Consider the following 23,185-nt stretch of genomic DNA (forward strand, 5'->3'; position numbering starts at 1 on the left):
ATGAGATTTAATAAGATAATTAAGTAAAAGAAAATATCTAAATCCTATATATTTCCCAAGGACTGGTAGTACAAATCATGAGCTTCTAAGAATAAAGTTTAGAAAGTTGAAATGAAGTAAATATATCATCTGTTTGAAGAGGACATAAACGGATTTTTATAGATCTAAGGCTACCATGAACAAGAGGAGGCTACAACCGGAACGCAGGTACATCTTCAAATTCCGCCTCCCATCGATCACAACAACGTCAACAATCAATATCTACACGCAAGGTGCAGAAGTGTAGTATGAGTACAACCGACCACATGTACTCAATAAGTAACAAACCTAACCTTAGGTTGAAAGTAGTGACGAGATAGAACAAAGGTCGGGTCTAATACTAGTATCCCACAACAATTCATAATAGCATAGTATATTTAATAAAAGGAGTATCTCAGAAATAAAATGCTCAGCTCGTTCATAGTTCCAGAAAATAGGCATGCTTTTCAAGTATCTCAGTGAAAACCCAAATCTTTTACCGAAATTGCCAAAAATATAAGTAAGTTTGAAAAGTGTGATTTTCCCAAAAATCCTTTCAACAATCAATAAGATGTTTCATTTTCCTTTCAGATAGCAAGTGTAAGACGTCTCTCTATGCCCATATGTCAAAATGTATGAGAAGTCATAAATGACGTGATACTATACAACATGAGAAAAAATGCATCTATATGCATGTATGTCAAGTGTGCATGCCAAATGCGATGCAATTCAGTGATAAAGACCATATGCATACTCTCATAGTATCATTTCACTCAGTCCTCCCAATCACTCAGTCCTCCCAATCACTCAGTCCTCACAGTAACTCAGTCCTCTCAATCACTCGGCACTCGCACTTAGTAGGTACCTGTGCTCACTGGGGGTGTGTACAGACTTCGGAGGGGCTCCTTCAGCCCAAGCGCTATATCAAGCCAATAATGGCATAAAATCAATGAAACATGCTACAGCGTGCAACCCGATCCCATAAATATCCTCACAATTAGGCCCTCGGCCTCACTCAGTCATCAATCTCTCCAGTCTCTTGGGCTCTCAATGACATAAAAAATCAGCCCAAAAATAATGATAAGATGAATCAATAAATGGTACCAGAGACTGAGATATGATATGCATATGAATGCGTATGACTGAGTATGTAATGAAATGAAAGCAGATAGCTCAACAACAGAAATGACCTCGGTGGGTCTCAACAGAATAAACATGTAGCCTAGACATGGTTTCTAACATGGATCACATCTCAAGAGCTTAGGTACTTAGAAATTTCATGGTTACAGGTAAGGTCCAGTAACTATACAGTACCACAACAAATAGTGGAGTCATAATTCACATGGTGCACGCCCACACGCCCATCACCTAGCATGTGCGTCACCTCAACACCAAACACATAACACGTAATTCGGGATTTCATACCCTCAGCACTAAGTTTAGAAGTGTTACTTACCTCGGAGAAGCCAAATTCCAATACCGAGCAAGCCAAGTGATGCTCCAAACCATATCGCGTATACCGACCTACGAGTGGCTCAAAACTATCCAAAAGTAACTCAAATACATCAAATAATGCCAAAGGAAATAAACTCAATCGATAAAGGTCGAATCTTTAATCAAAAGCCCAAAATCGGCCAAAAAGTCCAACCCGGGCCTGCACCTCGGAACCCGACAAAACTCGCTAAATCCGACAATCCAGTCAATTACGAGTCCAACCATACTAGTTTCACTCAAATCCGACTCCAAATCGATGTTTAAAACTAAACAATTCACATTATGGAACTTTAGGCAAAAACACAATTTCTCTTTAAAATTCATCAACCAATGCCAAAAATGAAGATAGATTCATGAAATAAGATCAAAACCAAGTATAGAACACTTACCCCAATCCTTGTGATGAAGATTGCTCCACAAATTGCCTCAATCTGAGTCCCACATTTCAAAATATGATAAAAGTACCAAAGCCTCGATTTATAGCATTCTGTCCAGAAGTCTCGCACCTGCGGCACATTAGCCGCTTCTGCGGTGTTGCTTTTGCGACCAAAAATATGCTTCTGTGGAGAAGCACTGGAGGTCTGCCTTCGCACCTGCGGTAGAAACTCCGCTGTTGCACACACGCAGGTGCGAGTCCAAATTGCGCCCATGCGCTGACGTTCGCTTATGCGCCCTTTCACACCGTATTTGCGCCTTCGCAGATGCGAATGAACCTCCGCTTCTGTTGACTCCTGCTCCCAGCAATACCTCCACTCCTGCGACTCCTTTGTCGCTTCTGCGACCATCACATCTGCGCAAACCAACCACAGGTGTGGTCACACCAGAACCAACAACAACCATCAATGAAAACATGAAGAAAATGATCTGAAATCAATCGGAAACATGCCCGAGCCCCTCGGGACCCCGACCAAGTATACCACCAAGTCCCATAACATAACACGGACCTACTCGAGGCCTCAAAACACACATAACAATATCTAAACGACGAATCGCACCTAAATTCAAACTTGATGAACTTGAAACTTCAAACTTAAAACTTCCACAACTAATGCCAAAACATATCAAATCACGTCCGATTGACCTCAAATTTTGCACACAAGTCCCAAATGACATAACGAAGCTATTCTAACTCCCGGAAATACAATCCGATCCTGATATCTACAAAGTCAACTCTCGGTCAAACTTTTGAACTTTTCAAACCTTCAAATTTCCAATTTTTGCCAATTTTTGCCGAAACCTTCTAGAAACATCCAAATGCAAATCCGGGCATACATACAGATCCAAAATTACCATATAGACCTACCGGAACCATCAAAACTTCATTCCATGTTCAAATTCACAAAAGTTAAATTTGATCAATTCTCCCAATTTAAAGCTTCAACAATGAAATTTATTTTTTCAATTCGGTTCCGAATAACCTGAAAACCAAAACCGACGATTAACATAAGTCATAATACATTATACGGAGATACTCATGCCCGTAAAATATCGAGCGAAGTGCAAATACTCAAAATGACTGGTTGGGTCGTTACAAGTTATCGTGATAATAGTTCGTGTAAATTGTTGTGTGATTTGAGTTATTATTATCAGCATATAAGAGTGACATTTCACTATTGATATTATGTGGGTATAAGGGTGGCATTTCACTGTGTTTATGTGTACTGGAATATTATCTGGACGGAGTTATAAGGGTGGCTATTATACGGAGCGATAAGGGCGACTTTGGGAGCGATAAGGGCAGCTATGGGAGCGATAAGGGTGGCTATAGGAGAGATAAGAGTGGATATTGTCAGCGATGATATGTGATGATGTGGGATTATTGTGTTGGTGATTTTTATGTGATGTTGTGATTTTTCTTGTGTTTATCCTTATATCTTGTGGAACTTGTCTTGTTGTTTCGGTAAACTTGATAATAGTCTGATCTATGTTGAAATCGTGAGCCTGTGACTATTGCCAGACAGATAATGTTATATGGGATCGGGTTGCACGCCGCAACAAATATGAAATATGGGCACGAGGTATCAGGGGAAAATATGATGGTTTTTATTATTGGCACGTGAATTGTCCGTGCATATGATGATTTAAATATGGGCACGAGGTATGTGTCGTGGAAATATGAAAGTGGGTTGAAACCCGTGTTACGGAAAATATGAAAGTGGGCTGAGACCCGTATTTTATGATTATGAAATGAGGTGTCACAGGGTGACTTTTATTTGAAAGAATGTTATATTCGAAAGATATTTATTTGAAAGAATTATATTCGAAATATATCTATTTGAAAGAATTATATTTGAAAGATATTTATTTGAAGGATGTATATTCAAAATATATTTATTGGAAAGGATTATATTCTAGAGATTTTTATTGAAAAACTTGTAGATGAAAGATGTATATTTTGAAGGGCTTGATTATTAGTTGTACTTGTGTTCATTATCTGTTTGAGCAATATTTATGGCGTTCTTACTGTTTTGTTGTTTACATCACTAGTTGATTATTGTTGCTATCACTGCTATTTATTTTCTATTACTTTTGTATACTATATTGCATATGTTATTAGACTAGTGAGTGTCTTGACTGTATCTCGTCACTACTCCACCGAGGTTAGTCTTAATACTTACTAGCTACCGACTGTGGTGTACTCATACTACACTTTTGTATATTTTTGTGCAGAGCCAGATATTGAAGATATCGGACTCGGACAAAGTTAGAGTGTGATCGCAAAGACCTAAGGTATAGCTACTTGGTTGTCGCAGTCCCTTGGAGTCTTTCTATTTTTATTGTATTGTTAATTTCTTATTCGAACAGTATTATATATTCGGTCCTCGAGATCATTCCATGTATTAAGTTAGAGTTCATGACTCAGTATTACCAGTCTTGGGAGGTTGTTTGAATATTTTCGCTGTTGGTTTTGACACTTGTATTAAATTATATGTTTAAAAAAAATGGCTTGAATTGTTATTATAATCGACTTACTAGTCTTAGAGACTAAATGCCATCACGACATCTGTGATGAGATTTTGGGTCATGACATCTATGTTTGGCGGTGATTACTTTGGTGAAAAAAGAAAGATCCCCGTAAAGAAAAATAGATTGAAATGACCCATAAGTAAAGATCGCATGTTCGATGATATTCACACAATGCATAGTATTATAGCAAACATGCGGGTAATATTAAGTTTAGTATAATTTTTATTTAATAGGCAAAAAAATTTTAAAAAAAATCCGACAAAGAATTCTTTCCTAATCAAACAAAGATTTGAAAGTCCATGCAAATTTATTCTACTGCACAATGTTAATGTCCAAATAGGATTAGTATGGCATTGGTATATTACAATTTTATGCACCAAATAATTGTCTTTGTAGAAATATTTTGGGGATATTTTGGTCAACCAGCATTATATTCATATTTTTATAATAATATAGATAGATAGATAGATAGATAGACATAGATATAGATATAGATATGTTGCATCCAGTACTTTTGTACATTGGATTTTTCGTAAGTTAATTGACATAAGTTCAAGGACAAGATTATTTTTGAGGTTATAAGTATTTATGTTATTTCAATCTAGTGATAAGTAAGTGTCATGAAGGCCAGAGGGTAAACGAATCGAAGAAAATGAGTTTCGCCAAAGTTTGACATTTTGGGATGAAATAAGATCCAAGCTACAATACCCCGTATTTATGGACTAGTGCTATACCACTTGATCATGATAGTATGGATTATGAAGTATAGTGAGACGCGATCTAGAAATGAATTATATGTGTAAGAAATAAATTATGTATGTAACTAATTAAATTGGAGATTATAGTAGGAAGACGAGAAATAAGTCAAGATTGTTGAATAATTATTATGTGGGCATGATTAAGATGGGTTAGGAATAGGTGGCAAATAAGGGTTGGAGACATGAATGCATAAGGTGTAGGGGACACCTATTTTGTCAATAAAGGCTACATATGTATTAAAAAGGTGTGTTGGCATCCTATTAAAGAGGATGACCTATGATTTACACCTGTATACATAAAGTTACTACTTAATAAATTCAGATGACTTTCCTAACTTTTCATTTAAGTTGGATACTTTCTCAAAACGTGAATGGAGATACATATCACATCTACGTAATATTCAAGTGATTGGGGCAACAAAGTGTAATCTTTTCCAAAGATAATAATACAGGTTTTGCGCACCACCTCGATCTCGTTGTTCCGTTTTGGCGCGTTGGTTAATCCGGGCTTTCTTCAATATGAAGTAAGGTGGAATAAGAGTATTTCTTATCAAATAAGGTAAGAATTTTCCTCTCCTTGGTATATTTAAACTTGTCTAGGTCACGGCTAAATTGTGGAATGAGAATTGTGGAATTAATATTAAAAAAATCATATTTTGACGTTGTTGTTGTATCGGCTATTCCGTAATTTTCTAAATTTTGTTATGATTGGAAATTGTTGGAGTAATTTGAGTACATATTTGGTGTAGTCATTGATATGTATTTTGAAGGAAAGAAAATATAGGAGAAGTATGGTTGATAATCGTAGCCGAGCTTTTCGCTCGTTGTATCATTGTTTGGGTTGTAAAACTTGTTATAGGAGTTGTTGGTTGTGTTATTTTATTATTTTTTAAATCACGAATCTTATTAGATAGAGAGATTGATGCATCAAAAATCGTACATACGTATGATTTAAGTAAAATATAAAGTAGAAGTGTCTCAATGGTAATCATAAAGAAATTCTAGAACACCCCAAAATCCGGTGTCACAAGTGCATGAGCATCTACTAGGAAATACAATAACAAAACATCATATGTCTAGAATACAAGGTAGACAAGATAAAGTAAATAATTGTGATAGAAACTTTGTGTGCTGCGAATCGTGGCATGGAATGCAGCTCACCATAGAGTCCCCTCAGTAGTTGTGCCTCCGCGCCCACGCGACCACAATATGAACTTGTCAAATCCTGCATATTTAGTGCAGAAGTGCATCATGAATACGTAAATCAACGTGTACCCAGTAAGTTCTAGCCTAACCCCGAAGAGGTAGTGACGAGGGGTCGACATTGACACTTACTAGTGATCCAACAAATTAAATATAATAAAGTAGGTAAATATGAAACATGGTAGGTAACAATGAGTACAGGTAAAGGCAAATAATACGATCTACAGCTGAACAATGAACACAAAGTCCTCAAACACTGGATACCTCTAAAATGGAGTACGTAATGGTCAACATCAAATTAACGGTCACATCTCAAGTTTGGAAAATTCATGAATACGCGGACTTCTTATCAAGTATTTCGCACGATTCTGCCGAGGCGAGCGACCCGATCCCATAAGAGTGTGGTACTACCAAGGCAAATGACCCGATCCCATAAGAGTATGGTACTACCGAGTCGAACGGCCCAATCCCATAAGAATATGATACTGCCAAGGCGAATGGCTCGATCCCATAAGAGTATATTACATGATACTGTCGAGGCGAATGGCTCGATCCCATAAGAGTATTTCATGAAGTTGTCGAGGCGAACGGCCCGATCCCATAAGAATATAATACTGTTGAGGCGAAAGGCCCGATCCCATAAGAATATAATACTGTCGAGGTGAACAGCCTGATCCCATTAGAATAAAAAGCTTTAACGGGTGCTTGACCCCACTCACGAATAAACGTGTGAGTTATAAAATTTAAGAAAGCTTTTCAACGAAAACGCACAACGCGGGAGAAATTCATAAGATGAGCACAATTATTCCGCGGCTAAATCAAGTAGCTCGTCAAATCTCTACAATAGCGAGTCTATCACTCTACGCAAGCCTAGTCTCTGGTCGTAATGCGTAATGAAGGGATTCAACAGGCAAGGGTAACTCAAATAGTACAATTAAAGCATAGCATGAACCTAAGTCTATCCGGCTAAATCAAGAAATCCTAGCATACGCATGGACACTCGTCACCTGATACGTGCATATCTCTCACAACATGTAGAACATAAGCATATAACACGTGGGGGTAAATTTGCCCTCATAGGGTTATACAGAAAACTTACCTCGCTCTGAAGTTCCATAATCGGCTCCAATGCCTCTCTAACTCCTCGAATCAAAGCCAAACGATCTGAAACTAGTCAAACAATGTTCAAATCAATCAAAATATACTCCAATACTTATAATTAATCAATTTATAACAATTCTCAACTCCACTCGAAAAATCAATAAAGTCAACCATCGGGTCCACGTGCCCGGATTACAAAAATTTTTGAAGATAAACTTTATCCATAACATTATGAACTCAAATATATGATTTATTCCTAATTTCATTTTCAAAAGTGTGGTTAAATTCAAAAATTATCAATTCTAGATTTTTCTCTTAAAATCTCATAATTTCCACAAATTTTTATATTTAAATCCATATATAATTTATGAATTTCACTAACATTATGTAGGAATTACTTACCTTGCCGTAGATGATAAAATCTCCCTTTGAAGATCTCCAAAAATCACCCCAACCAAGTGAAAATGAAAGAAAATGGGCAAAGTCCTGTATAAAATCAAGTCTGCCTAGGCCCGTTCTTCTTCGCGATCGCGAGAGCATCTTCGCGATCGCGAAGGCTAAAATCATTGCCTCCAAAATTCCTCTACGCGTTCGCGACCAACGGGCCGCGTTTGCAAAGCCTTCAGATCCCACTGCTTCGCGTTCGCGGTGTAAGCATCGCATTCGCGAAGGCTTAACTGCTCCAAGCTCAGCTCCCCTTCCTTCTACGCATTTGCGACCTCCATGTCGCGTTCGTGTAGGTTGCCTCAGCTCCTTCTCCGTGTTCGCGACCCCTGTTTCCCGTTCACGATGATAAAATCCAGGAACCTCAAAATTCCTTCTTTGCGATCACGTGAATCCCTTCGCGTTCGCGAAGAACAAAATCAAACACCAGCAACCAGCAACAACAAATCATCCAAACTTGGTCCGAAACCATCCCGAAGCACACCCGAGCCCCCCCTCCCGAGGGCCTCCCGAGACCCCGTCCAATCGCACCAACCGGTTTCATAACATAATATGGACCTGCTCGAAGCCTCAAATCACATCAAACATTATCAAAACTATGAATCGATGATCGAAACGTTTCTTTAAACTTTCAAACTTTTAAACTTTCAAACTTCACCGAACGCATCCGAATTATACTTAAACATCCCGGAATGACGCCAAATTTTGCGTGCAAGTCATAAATTACGATACGAACCTATTCCAATGCTCGAAATTCTAAACGGACATCGATAATACCAAAATTCACTTCAAATCAAACTTAGAAAATTCTAAAACCTCCAAAATGTTAGCTTTCCTCAATAAGCGCCAAAATGCTCCTGGGCCACCCGATACTCAACCCGAATATACGCCCAAGTTCAAAATCATCATACAAACCTATTGGAACCTCCAAATCCCAATTCTGAGGTCGTTTACTCAAAAGTCAACCCTGGTTAACTCTTCCAACTTAAAGTTTCGAATTGAGAAATTTTCTTCCGAATCAACTCCAAACTTTCCAAAATCCAATTCCGACCACACGTACAAGTCGTAATACATGAAGTGAAACTACTGATGGACTCAAACCACCGAACGATATGCTAGGGCTCAAAATGGTCGGTCGGGTCATTACAGTAATAATAAGAACATAGAAAATACTGTCCATTTCATTTTAGGATAGGTTATCTTCCGTTTATGCGATTAAGAGGATTGTTCGTATGGTTAAAAATAGTATTATTCTTGTTATCGTATAAATCATGAAGCGGATACAAGTTGAGTCTTGAGCTAGTGGGTTAAGACCATGTATGTTAAGGCTAATCCTTCCTTCTATTGGCATAATCCAAGTAATGATACGTAAACGTAATGATATTTCATAAATGGTTCTACTCTTAGTAGTTAAGGATGTCTACGTTATTCATTCCTGTAAAATATAATTCAAAGTATGTCTAAGTATGTTTCTAAGTCCCTATTGAGGCATGCAATAAAGATGTTAATATTCATAATGTAGTGTTATATGCATCTTCATTTACCACCGTGCTACGGCCGATTGGGCAGTCATGCATTTACCACTGAACTACGGCCGGTTGGGCAGTCATACATCTTCATTTACCACCGATCTACGACCGGTTGCAGTCATGCATATTTATTTACTACCAAGCTACAACCGGTTGGGCAGTCATGCATTTACCATTGAGCTACGACCGGTTGCGCAGTCATTCATTTACCATCAAGCTACGACCGGTTGGGCAATCATGCATCTTCATTTACCACCGTGCTACGGCCGGTTGGGCAGTCATACATTTACCACCGAGCTACGGCCGGTTGGGTAGTCATGCATTTACCGCCGAACTACGGCCGGTCGGGCAGTCATTCATTTACCACTAAGTTACGGCCGATCGGACATTCATACATTTACCACTGAGCTACGGCCGGTCAAGTAGTCATGCATTTACCGTCGAGCTATGACCGATTGTGCAATCATTCATTTACCACCGAGCTATAGCCGGTCGGGCAGTCATACATTTATCACATAGCTACAGTCGTTCGGGCAGTTACCACTGATCTGTTGGGCAGACATGTTACTATATGGATAATAGCACCTCAGAGATTCAAGTTGATTCTTATATATCTTTAATTAATGTTGACTTATTGTTATGTTTCAGTTCCGCCTTACATACTTGGTACATTATTCGTACTGACGTCCTTTTTGTTGTGGACGTTGCATTCCTGCCTACATGTATAGGTAATCAGTTTGACGAGCCCTCATAGTAGACGAGGTTAGCAGTCAGCGAAGGATCGGTAAGCCTCCACTTTATTCGGAGTACAACCGAGTCTATTAGTCATCGTATCAGAATTTTACTACAAACTTATGGGTAAGTCGGGGCCCTGTCCCATTTGATGTCGAATACTCTTATAGGCTTTGTAGACACAGGTTCATTATGTACAATATATCAGAGGCATTGGCGGCCCGTGTGTATTCATATTTTAAGTACTATGGATCACTGATACAAAGTTTGTCCACTTACAGCTGTATATTATGAGTTGTAGCCATGTTGGCCCATGATAGTTATAGAAAGAATGAGTTCAGTCAACTCAATCTATGTATGTTCTAGTTTTAGTCGAACGATCATGAGTTACAGAGTAGTTCGCTCGGGTCAGCACGGCACTGGGTGCCAGCCCTCTCCCCCCTTCAGATGGATGGATGGATGGATAGATAGATGGATAGATAGTGATATAGATATAGATTAATTAGAAAGGTTCGTTTTTTGACTTAACCAAGGAACTTTTAGAAACAAAATAAAAAATTTAATTCTAACACAGAGTTGACTCTATAGGAAATAATAGTCAAAGATAAACTCTAATGTGTTAACCATTATTTGGGCTGTGATTATGACTGTATGACGTAAAAATGGTTGATAACATGTGGTCAAATAGTAAGATGACACGTGAAGTCGAAGATAGACAAAGGAAGAGTTGGGAAATAATTAGTACCGAATGCGATGTGTGTGACCGGCAACAGATGGATTTCGAAGGGGACGTAGTCGGCGGTAGAAGTTCCAAGATTTGCCATCAGACTGCATTCAATGAGGGAATATTTTCTAGTGTTAAATGAGCAGTCGTTATAGAGAATATTTGCATTCAAGAGTTGTCGTTACATCTTTATCAATAACACTTTTATTCTCATTTAAAGAGGATCTTGATCAATGTGGGGACAGGAAACACTCTGCACGAAAAAGCTATCTTTCAATTTGTGAGCTTCATCATTGTTGTATCTTGATTTTCGCTTTTACTCTCGGAAAGGCCGAGTCTGAAACCAAGCTTGTCATTTTCTTTAATTTCAATCGCTAAATCTTAATTTCAGTCTTATTTATTTATCCTTTTTTTGGGTCAAATCGATTCGCTTGTCTATAAACCACGTTACAAATTCGACTGTATCATTTTACGGGTAAATAATGACTTTGTTTAATTCTTGCATTTGTTTCAACATATGATGATTTACTTCCTTGCAAAATCAAATTCTCACTTGCCTTTTTGCTATCATTAATTAGTAACGAGTTCATAATTTAGACGCTATAAATTTTAAGTTGAAAGAATAACTAGTGTAATCGTAGGAAATCCTTTGTAATTGGATTCTCATTCTAATGACATTTCGTTATCATACCATTCGAGGAATATATTTGGGGATTAGTTGATGTACCGAATATGAATCCAACATCGATTCAAACATTGAAATTCTTAAATAGTCATGAGAAGTTTCTCCTATCTCGCATGTTAAAGCAGAGAAAAAAGAAATGTAAATAAAAAAAAAAAGATAGAATGCTACAACTCTTAACCAGAGCGGACAGCAAAGACCTCTGTCCTTTATTTATCATCAAAGTCAAACTAATTTCTTTTTGTAATTGGATCTCCAATTTTTTGGAATACTCCAATTTGTCCTTATAATAGAGGTGTTCCAGAAACATCCATCGATCAATTAGGTTGTTCTAATTTTATTCCTCATCCTTGATGAATAAGGAGCAACAGGATGGACATGTGATTTCCACATAACATAAAGGGAAAACTCTTATGCCTGCAGAAACATGATATATGAATATATTAATTTTATGTATCTTTATTTCTAATTATATGTCGAAATAATGAGTCCTACCAAAATTACAAGCTCATGATTAAATCAGGCACTTGCACTTAATATAGTAGTCACTAATATTTGTATTAGGGTAGACTGTCTATATCATACCCCATGATGTACCGCACTGCCGCTCTTCTCTGGACCCTTCAATAACAAGAATTGCCTTGTGCACCGGACCGCTCTTTTGCACATTATAAAGTAAAACAAACTGATGAATGGCAGGAGAATCCAGAAAATCTTAAACATAGGTAAATTAGGAGAATGACTTGGGAACCAAGCATAATACAATAAGGGACCATTTCTGCTTCAGTTGATCAAGATATTTATAGAACTGCAGCCTTCTTTTATACTCTACTGTTTCTTCAAAAGTTAGATACTTCTATTTAATGACTTAACTGTGGCAGAAAGTTCTATTCACTGCCTACATATATGGAAATAATTTTATCTTATTATTCACTTCCTACAAATGGAAATGTTGCATTGGATTCTGATTTAAGTTAATTACTATGATTAGCATTAAAAAAAAAGCCTTTTATATTCTTACTATTGCTTCTGACGTATAATTAGGAGGCACTTGGTTCTTCCAAATTGAGTATTTAAGCGTCATAATTAACAAAAAAAAGTTTTTTTTTAATCATACGTAAAATGTTGCTTAGAAGCAATTTATTGGTTGTTCTAAATATTTAAACGTCTCTCCTAGCCCGATATACATGCTTCCCTGGGATTTATATAGGGTAGGGTAAGACTGCATACACACTATTCTCCATGTACCCCTCATATGAGATTGTGTTGAATTTGTTGTTATTGTTGTACCTTGGGTTTGTTATTGTTGTAGTTATTGAACTTTTAACGTAAATCAGGACAGATTTATAATATAACGTACAAATTCAATAGGATACAATAGTTTTGAGTTTTACAAAGATTTTGTATATGTGATAAGAAATTTATTGAATATATATAAATATTTTATTCAAACCTAATAAGTTGTCTACCAATAAACCTAATATTCTAGCTTATGCAAATCTACACTTACCTAACTCACATTTAGTTTAGGATTTAAGTTATATAGTATATTGACAATTGATAGGAAGATGTGGAGGTCGAGTATTAGGGTTGTAGGTTAGGAGGTAGTTGAGTCGTGACTTATTTCGTATCATGGTGGGACTAGCCATGTAGGATTTTTGTCTAAGATAGCTAGTGGGAATGGTGTGGCTTAGTATTTCGCTTTTCAGTGCATGTCCTATTTACTAGCTATCGCTTTTGCTTTGCATCTTTCTTCTAGATTTCATGGTGTTCCTATTTTTCTTATGACTGTTGTGGTGATACTAATATTTACTAATATTGTCTCCCTTTCTTTGCATCTTTCTTCTGGATTTCATAGTGTTCATATTTATCCTATGATTGTTGTTGCGATACTAATATTGTCTCCCTTTTTGTCCTTTTGTCTTTTTGTTTTTTGAGCAGAGGGTCAGCCTCTCTACTCCTTTGGGGTAGGGGTAAGGTCTGCGTACACACTACACTCCCCATACCCCATTAGTAAGATTGTACTGGGTTATTGTTGTTAGTATATTGACAATGTAACTTGTTATCAGTAAATTATAACATGTGACAGTAGATTAATAATTATTTTTACAGATTATTTATTACTAATATGTATTATAAAAATCTATCTGTAATTATCTTAAAATGATTTGATTGTGTAAATATTGTTCGTGCATAATAAGTGATATAACATGCTTGTTTGAAAATAATACTCCATCGAACACAAGTACGCAACTATAGCACTTAGCTTTTAACTTCTTTTTTTTTTTTTTGTGAATAACTTCTTTTTTTGTTTTAGCATATAAGAGAATATAAAAAGAGAGGGTGGGTAAAAAGAAAATAAAACACTTTGGGGGTGTGAAATGCATATTATCGCTTCTTACGTAAGGAAAAAGGCGCGTGGATACTCCGTACGATAGCGTGTGGAAATGAAATTATGTTTAAAAGAAAAATATTAGAAAATGCATTTCCACGTGGTCAGTAGAAGAAGGAATCCAATGTTTCACTGTTTTGCGAGTCTTTAAATGTCGGCTACAACTCATATCGTCTCATGAGTTATTCACGATAATTTAACCAGGTGTCCCTTTAAAGTCATTTCCATTTAAGGCTGTGAGTATGCATAGATTCATATCTGATTTATGGTTATCGTTGAAATAAAATTATCTGGTTTATGGATTATTTTAATTCTACAATTAGAAGAATTACAATTATTCTACCATCAGTGTAGTATAAAATAATAATTAATTATTGAATTAATTAATTCTGAAATTATTAATTTTGAATTTAAAAATTTAATCAAACGCGGGATAAAATACTAATCTGAATCTAATTTTGGAATTGTTATTCATTATCCCACATACCAAACGACTCCTAGTAGATAAAATCTAATGCCTCAAGCTTGCTCAGTTAATCCGAATTCGTGTCGAATTAGGCTCACTAAAGGATAACATATTTCCTGCCAAGAACTTTTCAATTCTTGCCTCAATTCCGATTAAGAATTGAGAATGAAATATGTACGCTGACTGTTTGAAATATTTTTCCGGAAAATTATATTAGACAACATTTGTTGAAGAAAAATATTTTTTATTTCAAAAAGACTGATTTCTCTCTTGTTTGTAAGAGACAACCGCTCAACTATAGAGCTAACTGAATTTCTATTTACAAGAAGCGAAATTGATTATCTACCATTATAGAAATTTTTGTATTTAAAGTGTAAATTACTTTTATTAAGAAGATGTTTCACTTATCTTTTTCTTCTAGTAATCATAGTGATGGAAAAAGTGGCGAGCGGTTGCTCCCTTAATCATGGAGAAAAAGCTATATTCAGCCTTAGTTGTTATCTAAGTAATAGATAACTATAGTCTACAACATATTATTCCATAAAATATGCTATTTGCTAACAATATTGTATTAATTGAAAAAATTAGAGGAAAGTATCAACAAAAAGTTTAAATTACTGAGAAACGCTCTAAGAGAATGAGTTAAAGAATATGTAAAAGTATATATATATATATATATATATATATATATATATATATACCATTGCAAGCCTAGATGCAAATAATTCATAAATCTAAATTCGATGTTCCAGAAGAATAGTATAATTAATAAAGATGTAATACATATAATTAACCTTGATATTAAGATAAATGCGTGGACATAGAAAACTAAATAAGAACTTGAAGAATACATTAGTCAAAAGATGCAAGTAACATAATCTATAGGATATGTAAAATGAGAAAATGCTGATTGAGATAGTTCAATCTTGTCTAATGTAAACTTGCAAATGCATCGGTATATAGATGTAAAATCATGATAGAATGCGTTAAAAGTCGTTAATCAGATAGAAAATCACATAAAATAAAAATTATCTCGAAAGACATATAATCTTTTGAAATTCAGATTTAACAAATGACAAAATATGATAAAAGAAAAAAAATCATATAAGTTGTACCAACTGGTTAAGATTAAGTCTTAGCCATGTTGACACACTCACATTATGTTTAATTATTGGTTGGATTTTTTTAATCTTATTAGAGATTTATATGTTAATGAAAAGTTAAAAAAAATTATAATATTAAAATGATTTAATATTAAAAGGAAATGAATCCAAATAAGGTGTAATGGATAGTAAAGATTTACCTAGTTTGGTGATAAGGTGAAATAGTAGTTGTTTTATAAATATAGAGTTCTATTCTAAAAATCAAATGTTGTATTAAATTAAAACTAATCCTTCGTACAAGAAAACAAAAGAAAGTGAGGGTCGAAAAAAAAAGAATACTAAAAATTAAATAAAGAAAAGAAGGTGATAAACTCAATATGTCATGAGATATAGTAATTAAGAAAAGTACACATAAAGTCCCTACCCTACTCTGTTTTTTCCCCTTCTTCCTCTGCTCTAAAAAGTTCACTACTATATATTCATCTCTCCCTTTCTTTTCTCCTCTCTCTTTCTCTAACAAACAACTGCATACTCCCCTTCTCTAACCAACAACTGATTCCTTCTCTCTCTCCTCACACACACACACACTGGAAAAAACCTCCATGAAAAGAGCTTAGCAAAAAAATTTTAAAAAGCAGAAAAAAGTTCAAGATTCTATTTTAACTGTTAGTGACAAAATGGGGAAGTATATGAGGAAGTCAAAAAAATCAGGGGAAGTATCAGTATCACCTCTTGGTGTTTTAACAAGGGCTAAAACCCTAGCTCTTTCAAAATTGGTTTCACCGGCGGCTACAGAATCCGGCTCCGGCGGTGATGGTGGGTCCTACCTAGAGCTTCGTAGCAGAAAGTTAATCAAACCCTTTTCGGTTTTTGAAGGGAGGAGGCAGAAAAATGGTGTTTCAAAAGATCCTAATTTGTTAAACCCTAAAATCCCTAATGTTTTAAGAACAAGTTCTGAAGAGGTAAAGGGGAATAGCTGCTGTGGTGGTGATGTGGGTGTTGAAGCTTCTTTTGGAGAGAATTTGTTGGAATTTGAAGGTAGAAAAAGGTGGGTGTTTTTTTTGTTTTTTTGAAAAATTAATTTATTTTTTCATTTTCCCTTTGCTGAAAATCTTATGTGAGGGTTTACTAGTTTGCATGTTTATGTTTCTTACTCTTATGTGAAGATTAGAGTTTTGTGGTTTATATAGAGCAAGGTTTGAGACAGTGTTAAATATTCTAGAAAACAATTCCCCCATTTTTACTGTTTCTGCTCTGGGTTTTTACTTTATTACTCTGTGCTGACTAATTTTTACTATTTGTTGCAAAAAATAGTATTAAAATTAGTGATTTTTACTGTATTTGGTTTATGGATTGCTAAGAAATGTAATTTTGGTAATGAATTTGGTGTTTGGTTTTGAAAAGTTCAGATTTTTCTTGACCGGAAGGGTTTATTTTGCTTCTTTAGACTAGGAAATAAAATTCTTTTTTAGAACAGAAAAATTTTCTGTGGCTGATTTACTGAATCTTTCTGCTTGCTCCTCCTTTTTTTATATTATTTATTTTTATAATTTTTTAAGTCTGGATAAGGGTGTTGTTTAAGGGTTATTTGCCTTATTTGAGTGTAGATTTGTCTTTGTTGCTCTTTATCCTTTTCTTTGTCGATTTTAATTGAAAGGGGAAAATGCAGACAAATGAAAATTTGTGTTCTTGATATTATTCAAGTTTAAGGTTTTTTCATTTCTTGAATTTGGTGCCTGCTTTTCTTATAGTAGTCACTTTCCACACGGCTTTTTATTCCTCGTTCCTCCCCTTTAAAGTCCCTTTTTTTGTACTGTGGACATTTGGTGCAAATATATGAAAAGTAGATTTATGATGTAATTTTTATTGAGAAAGTGTAGGATTTATTAAGGCCCCCCACACAACCAACTACAAAAAAGAAAAACTTTAAACATGCAAAGTCTGGTATACTGATTTATCCCTTTTAATAGCGTTGCTTAAATGTGCTTCATTTGGTTACTGAATCACCATTAGATTATGGAATAAGAATATTATGGTTGTTTTCTTGAGATTGCTTCGAGACGAGCCTTGGCGTAACCGGTAAAGTTGTTGCCATGTGACCTCACCATGTAACCATGAGGTTACGGGTTCGAGCCGTGGAAACAACCTCTTGAATAAATGCAAGGTAAGGTTGCATACAATATATACCCTTGTGGTCCGGTTCTTCCCGGACCCCGTGCATAGCGGGAGCTTAGTGCATCGGGATGTCCTTTTTTTCTCTTGAGATTGCTTCATTGATGACAGTTTTTCTAATGTATTAGATTTATAATTGAACCTTTATCTTGGAGGAATTGTAAATCAGCAGAAACATTGTTGGGGGAATAAATACAGGGAACAAAAGAATTCTCGGAGTGATTATTTTGTCTTCCTAGTTTTCGGCACAAGAAAGGGGTGTACAAAAATCATTTTTTCTTGTGTTGAAACGAAAGATTAATGATTCTTGATCCCGTTTGTTTAAAATTCCTAGTCTTGGTTTAGATTTTTCTAGATGTGATTTCAATTGAAAAATCATTACCTTTTTGACCCAAAGTGTGTTGCTGGTCTTTATTTGAAAAAGTAAATGTCGTAATATTTGTCTTATATCTAGCCTTCTTTTATGCCTTCTTTTACTTGTGTATATCTGTTGGACCCTCCTTTTATTTATGTTATCTGTTATAGTTTGCTCTCCATGTGGTAGAAGTTAAATAGTTAAATAACCATTTCTCTATTGTTTTGTCGTTCAGTTTTTGTAGTCAGCTTTATTTGCAACACTTAATTGGTTATCTTGCACATTTTGGCACCGTAGTTATCGGACACCACATTGTTGTTGCATTAGATAAATGGCCGATTTTGTTCCAATGTGGTGAATGAATATAAATTGCAATTTTATTTTTTTGGCGTTTGACTTGTTGAGCAAAGTAAAACTAAGTGGATGAACTCGTTCCTTCTATGCGTCTACCCCTCCAAAAAAAAAGAACAACAAAAACGATGGATGGATGTACTACCCCTCTAGATTTGCCGTCCCATAGTACATCTATGGTCGTTGAAACTTTCGTCGTGAGAAAAAGTTGTTGTCTGTTAACTGCAGGATGCATGCATATTACTAGTATCTTTGCTGCCTTAATTTGCAAAGTTACAATCATTGTTGAGAACAATTTACCGTTGAAAATGAACGTGGGGGTCCCTCTATGATTGAAGTAATAGATGGATATGACAATAAAGGCAAGAAAGCTTTTTTGACAGCCACTAAATGATTCACCTTTATTCAGTGCATGCATATTACTAGTATCTTTGCTGCCATGAGCTGTATGTGTTGCAAATCTGAATATACGTTACTCTGGTTTTCTACTAGTGTTCTTTTCATCCTCTTGAATCGAGGGTCTATCGGAAACAGCCTCTCTACCCCGGATAGGGGTAAGGTCTGCGTATACACTACCCTCCTAGGAAACAGCCTCTCTAAGGGTAGGGGTAATATCTGTGTACACACTACCCTCCCTAGACCTCACTTGTGGGATTATACTGGGTGGTTGTTGTTTTTCTACTAGTGATTTGCAAAGATTTAGATTTAATTCATTTAAATGGGGCACTATAGAGTTCTTTTGCTCTTTCTTACAGCAGGACCACCAGGGAAAGCACACCTTGCAGTTTGATAAGGGATTCAGACAACATTCAAACCCCTGGTTCCAGTACGAGGCGTATTAATGCAACCGGCAGAGTACCAAATTTGCTACGAACGAATATCCCGATAGCTCATGAAGTGGATGAGTTTTTTACCCGTGCAGAAGAGCAGCAGCGGAGACGATTCATCGAGAAGTAAGAATTCACTTGACACTTCTTGTAATTACACCGGCAGATGCACCCTCACGTCTAATCGAGCTTGTTTTGGAACAATTTTGCAGGTACAACTTTGATCCAGTGAATGAGAAGCCCCTTCCCGGACGTTACGAATGGGTGAAAGTAGATTGCTAGATATGTCCCGCATTTTCTTGTTTCATCTTTAGGTTTAGATAAAGGTGTAGGAAAATAGCAGCAGGTAAGTTTTAATGTTCTACAATGGTGATTGTCAAATTTCTATTTCCAATCACTCTTTGACTTTGTAAAGAAACTAGGGGCAGTAAGTGTTTAGAAGGGTAGGCTAATGATCTGTAACATAACAAAGCTTGTGACATTAAACAACCAAATACAAGGAGATATCCTTTGACTAACAGATCATGAAAAGGGAAGGGAAAGAAGAAAGGGTATTAGTAGTAGTAGTAGTAGTCGTCTTGATTAGTGTCTTAAGTGGTACAGAAGGTAGGTCTACTAATGTTTGTTTTCAGTAGTTTTTTTGTTCATAATTGTACTGATGTGAACTTGTTTTTAGACATATTCTGAATAAAATGACCCTCAAAGTTTTTCCCCCCTTTACCATATTGTCTTTATAATCTTTCTCTCGTGAGCCAAGTTTCTATCAGAAACAGCCTCTCTACCTTCGGGGTGGGGTAAGGTCTGCGTACACACTACCCTCTCAGATCTCACTTGTCGAGGGTCTATCGGAAACAACCTCTCTATCTTCTGGGTGGGGTAAGGTATGCGTACACACTACCCTCCCAAAACCCGTGGAATTACTCTCGTTGTTATTTATCATCTTATTCTATCATGTTCTGCTTAAAATGTATGGTTGGATTTTGGCTTGTTCCTCTAAAATGTGAGACATACTGTTCATAAACCACAACTTGCTGCTGGCTTTCACTGTAGAGATGAGGCTCTTATTGCACTATAGACCTGCCATTTTTTAGCAGCTTGTGAAAATGGTTGGGGCTATGTTCACTACTATTGGCTTTTAGGAGTTGTATTGTGGGGTTGCTTTGGTTAGTGGGCATGTATTCAAAAGATTCCTTTTTGAAAATGGATAACTATCATGTCTTTCTTTTGTACTTATTATATGCCTGAACAAAAGTAGTTATGATTGGTTTGCAAATTTTTGTTTAGATTCGGAAATGTTGAAAGAGGGATGGTTATAGGGTTAGCGGTTTTTTTTTTTTTTTTTTAGCGGGTGCGCGCGCTTTGGTTTAATGCGCGTGACCAAGGTGTATGTCATGAGTTCGAACCAAGTAAAAGCTTCTTATTTAAGTGAAACCGTCATGGGTTCGAGCCCTATTGCATGTAAAAACTTGTTATTTAAGTGGAAAAAGATGAAAAAATTATTTAAGTGGAAAAGGATAAAGAAATGAGTTTATTTACCGAGTTTCGAACGTTGTGTCGTTGTTCTGGTGGATTGTTTGATTATTAAAACAACTTAAAATAGATTTAAGCAATAATATAACAGTCATTCTATTCTACTTGTGCTTCCACAACAGTCTATGTTATCATTAAGCGATTTAAGCATGACTATAACACGTTGGATTCAGATTAATCTTGTTTTCTTATCCCAGTTTGGTATTTGATGAATAAAGAGATGTTAGATCGTGAAAGATATTGAGTTTGGTGGACAAGCATTTTCTTTTGTACTCCTCATTTTCTAAGGTATTTGGTAAAGTTAAATGGAGAGAATATCATTTCATAATCTTGGAATATGCTATTTGGTGAAGTTTGTTACTTTTTTAATTCTATTATTTATTATGTAAAATTTGGGAATATTCAATTCCCAATAATTATCTCTTGTTAGCATTCAAAACATTAGACATAATAATTGTCTTCTCTGATTTTTTAAGTAAGCATTGTTTAATTTGCTGACCAATGGTTAAATCTTGTTTGAAATTTTGCCTCCCACAATTAATTTGCTTTTGACTGCTCCACCCTCTAATTAATTTCATTTTATCTGATCAATTGACGACATTTGGTCATTAAATTCTGAATGGATCTGGTTGTCTTTACCTTTCAACATGTGTGTGTATCGTGTCATTTATCTGGTGTACTTGTCCATTTTGTGCCAAGTAATACTGTAGCTAGTATACTATATACAATATTACAATGCTCGCCTATTTTTCTAAGATTGAAAAATGATACAGAGAATTTCTTTTTCTTTTTTTGTTTGCTCGATGTTTAGTACTCGTATTAAAGTTTTCGTGTTTCTTTTTTCTGCTCTATGTTCACTACTCGCATTAAAGTTTTTGTGTTCGATATGTTAATAAGTGCTCCCTGTTAAAATTTTTTGTACTCACAAGATGCAAACCCGAGAATTCTAATTAAGAGTAAAGAGATCTCATCAATTCTATCACAATTCTTGGTGAAAGGTGATGGAATGGGAGGGTTGGGAGGTTAAAAAATGAGGAATTAATTTGTTGAGGATCTTACATTTTTAATGAAAGTTTTTTTAGTCACTCACTCTCATTTTGCTAAGTAATTACAATAAAAGACCAGTCCTTGTCTGTTTTACTTCTCCCTTGTCTCTTTTTACTACATCTTTTTCAGTATTTAGCGTCAATTGTGCATATGAAGTTTTTGCTTTGGTTGTATTTTGCTTTAGAAAAAATTTGCGAGATTATAGGTATATTAAGATAGCTTCCTTCCATGAAAATTTAGTTCCATTATTTTCCTTTTTAATATCTTCTATCACCAATGTTTTATGCCTATAAACCATTGCATATCAAAAGAGACGAAAATATTATCTAGCACTCAGACGCAGTGTTCGTAAATTTTGAAACGACATGTCGTCAAATTGTTTAATATTCTTTTTTTTAGTGGTGTTCGGTTCAATTTATGTGCATCTCGACTATTTTATTGGGTATCTGCTATTTCCCATTGATATATAAATTGGGTAACTCTGTCCACTAAGACTTAGACAGATGAGAAAAAATCACTTAATATTTTTTGGCTCAGCTAAAATTTGAACCTGAAACCTCATGATTTTCCTCTAACGACCAGGAGACCACACCCTAAGGGCTCGTTTGGTACGAGGGATAAGGGATAATTAATCCCGGAATTAAATTTAAAATAAGTTTAACCGGATAAAATTATGGTATAAGGACTCGTTGTAGTGTTAATTTTATCCATATGAGAGAGTTAATAATCCCGAGATAACTAATGCAAGGATACTTAATTCTTGAATAACTTGTTTCCAACTAAACGACCCCTAAGTGACATGTTCTCAACTTGTTTTTTGGGTAATTTTCAAAGTGTTACATAAAAGGGTAACAAAGTTATAAGGGTAAGTTTCAAACTATTGGCAAGATCGAACAAAAATTGGAAGGTAGGTAGACCCCATATATATATGCAAGAACAAGAGGCTTTTGAAGGTAATTGTTGATGATAGATTTATATTAGAAGATAAATTCACAATGTTGATTGTTTGTTCATATCAAAATTTTCGGCAAAGCGGTATCGGGCTACACCTCTTCTGACACGATGCCTTCGTGTTTTCAGAATTAGTTTAATCTTATATATATATATATATATATATATATATATATATATATATATATATATATATATATATATATTCTAAATGATTTTTACATATGTATACATAACCGAACCGAAAGCAAAGAGTTAAATTTACCACATAATTCGCTCTGTCCCCATATGATCTCCACACCCTCTCTTTTTTGAGATCTCAATTTCTTATATAAAGAC

At 35.5% G+C, this 23,185-nt stretch overlaps 1 protein-coding gene across 2 annotated transcripts; it reads left to right on the forward strand.

Moving 5' to 3' along the window:
* The first annotated feature begins 16,088 nt into the window (after window positions 1–16,088).
* On the forward strand, window positions 16,089–20,038 carry LOC104087653 (cyclin-dependent kinase inhibitor 4-like). 2 transcript variants are annotated; one of them, XM_009592192.4, is made up of 3 exons: window positions 16,089–16,661; window positions 19,247–19,444; window positions 19,531–20,038. In XM_009592192.4, exons 1-3 carry the CDS (start codon window positions 16,291–16,293, stop codon window positions 19,598–19,600), a joined length of 639 nt encoding a protein of 212 aa, XP_009590487.1. In that variant the 5' UTR covers window positions 16,089–16,290; the 3' UTR covers window positions 19,601–20,038. The 2 variants fall into 2 exon arrangements, with proteins under 2 accessions (XP_009590487.1, XP_009590488.1); XM_009592193.4 differs by having other exon boundaries at window positions 16,091–16,661; window positions 19,250–19,444.
* The last annotated feature ends 3,147 nt before the right edge of the window (window positions 20,039–23,185 follow it).

This window comes from Nicotiana tomentosiformis, chromosome 9 (genome assembly GCF_000390325.3).
Source record: "Nicotiana tomentosiformis chromosome 9, ASM39032v3, whole genome shotgun sequence".
In the NCBI taxonomy this organism is placed as follows: Eukaryota; Viridiplantae; Streptophyta; class Magnoliopsida; order Solanales; family Solanaceae; genus Nicotiana; species Nicotiana tomentosiformis.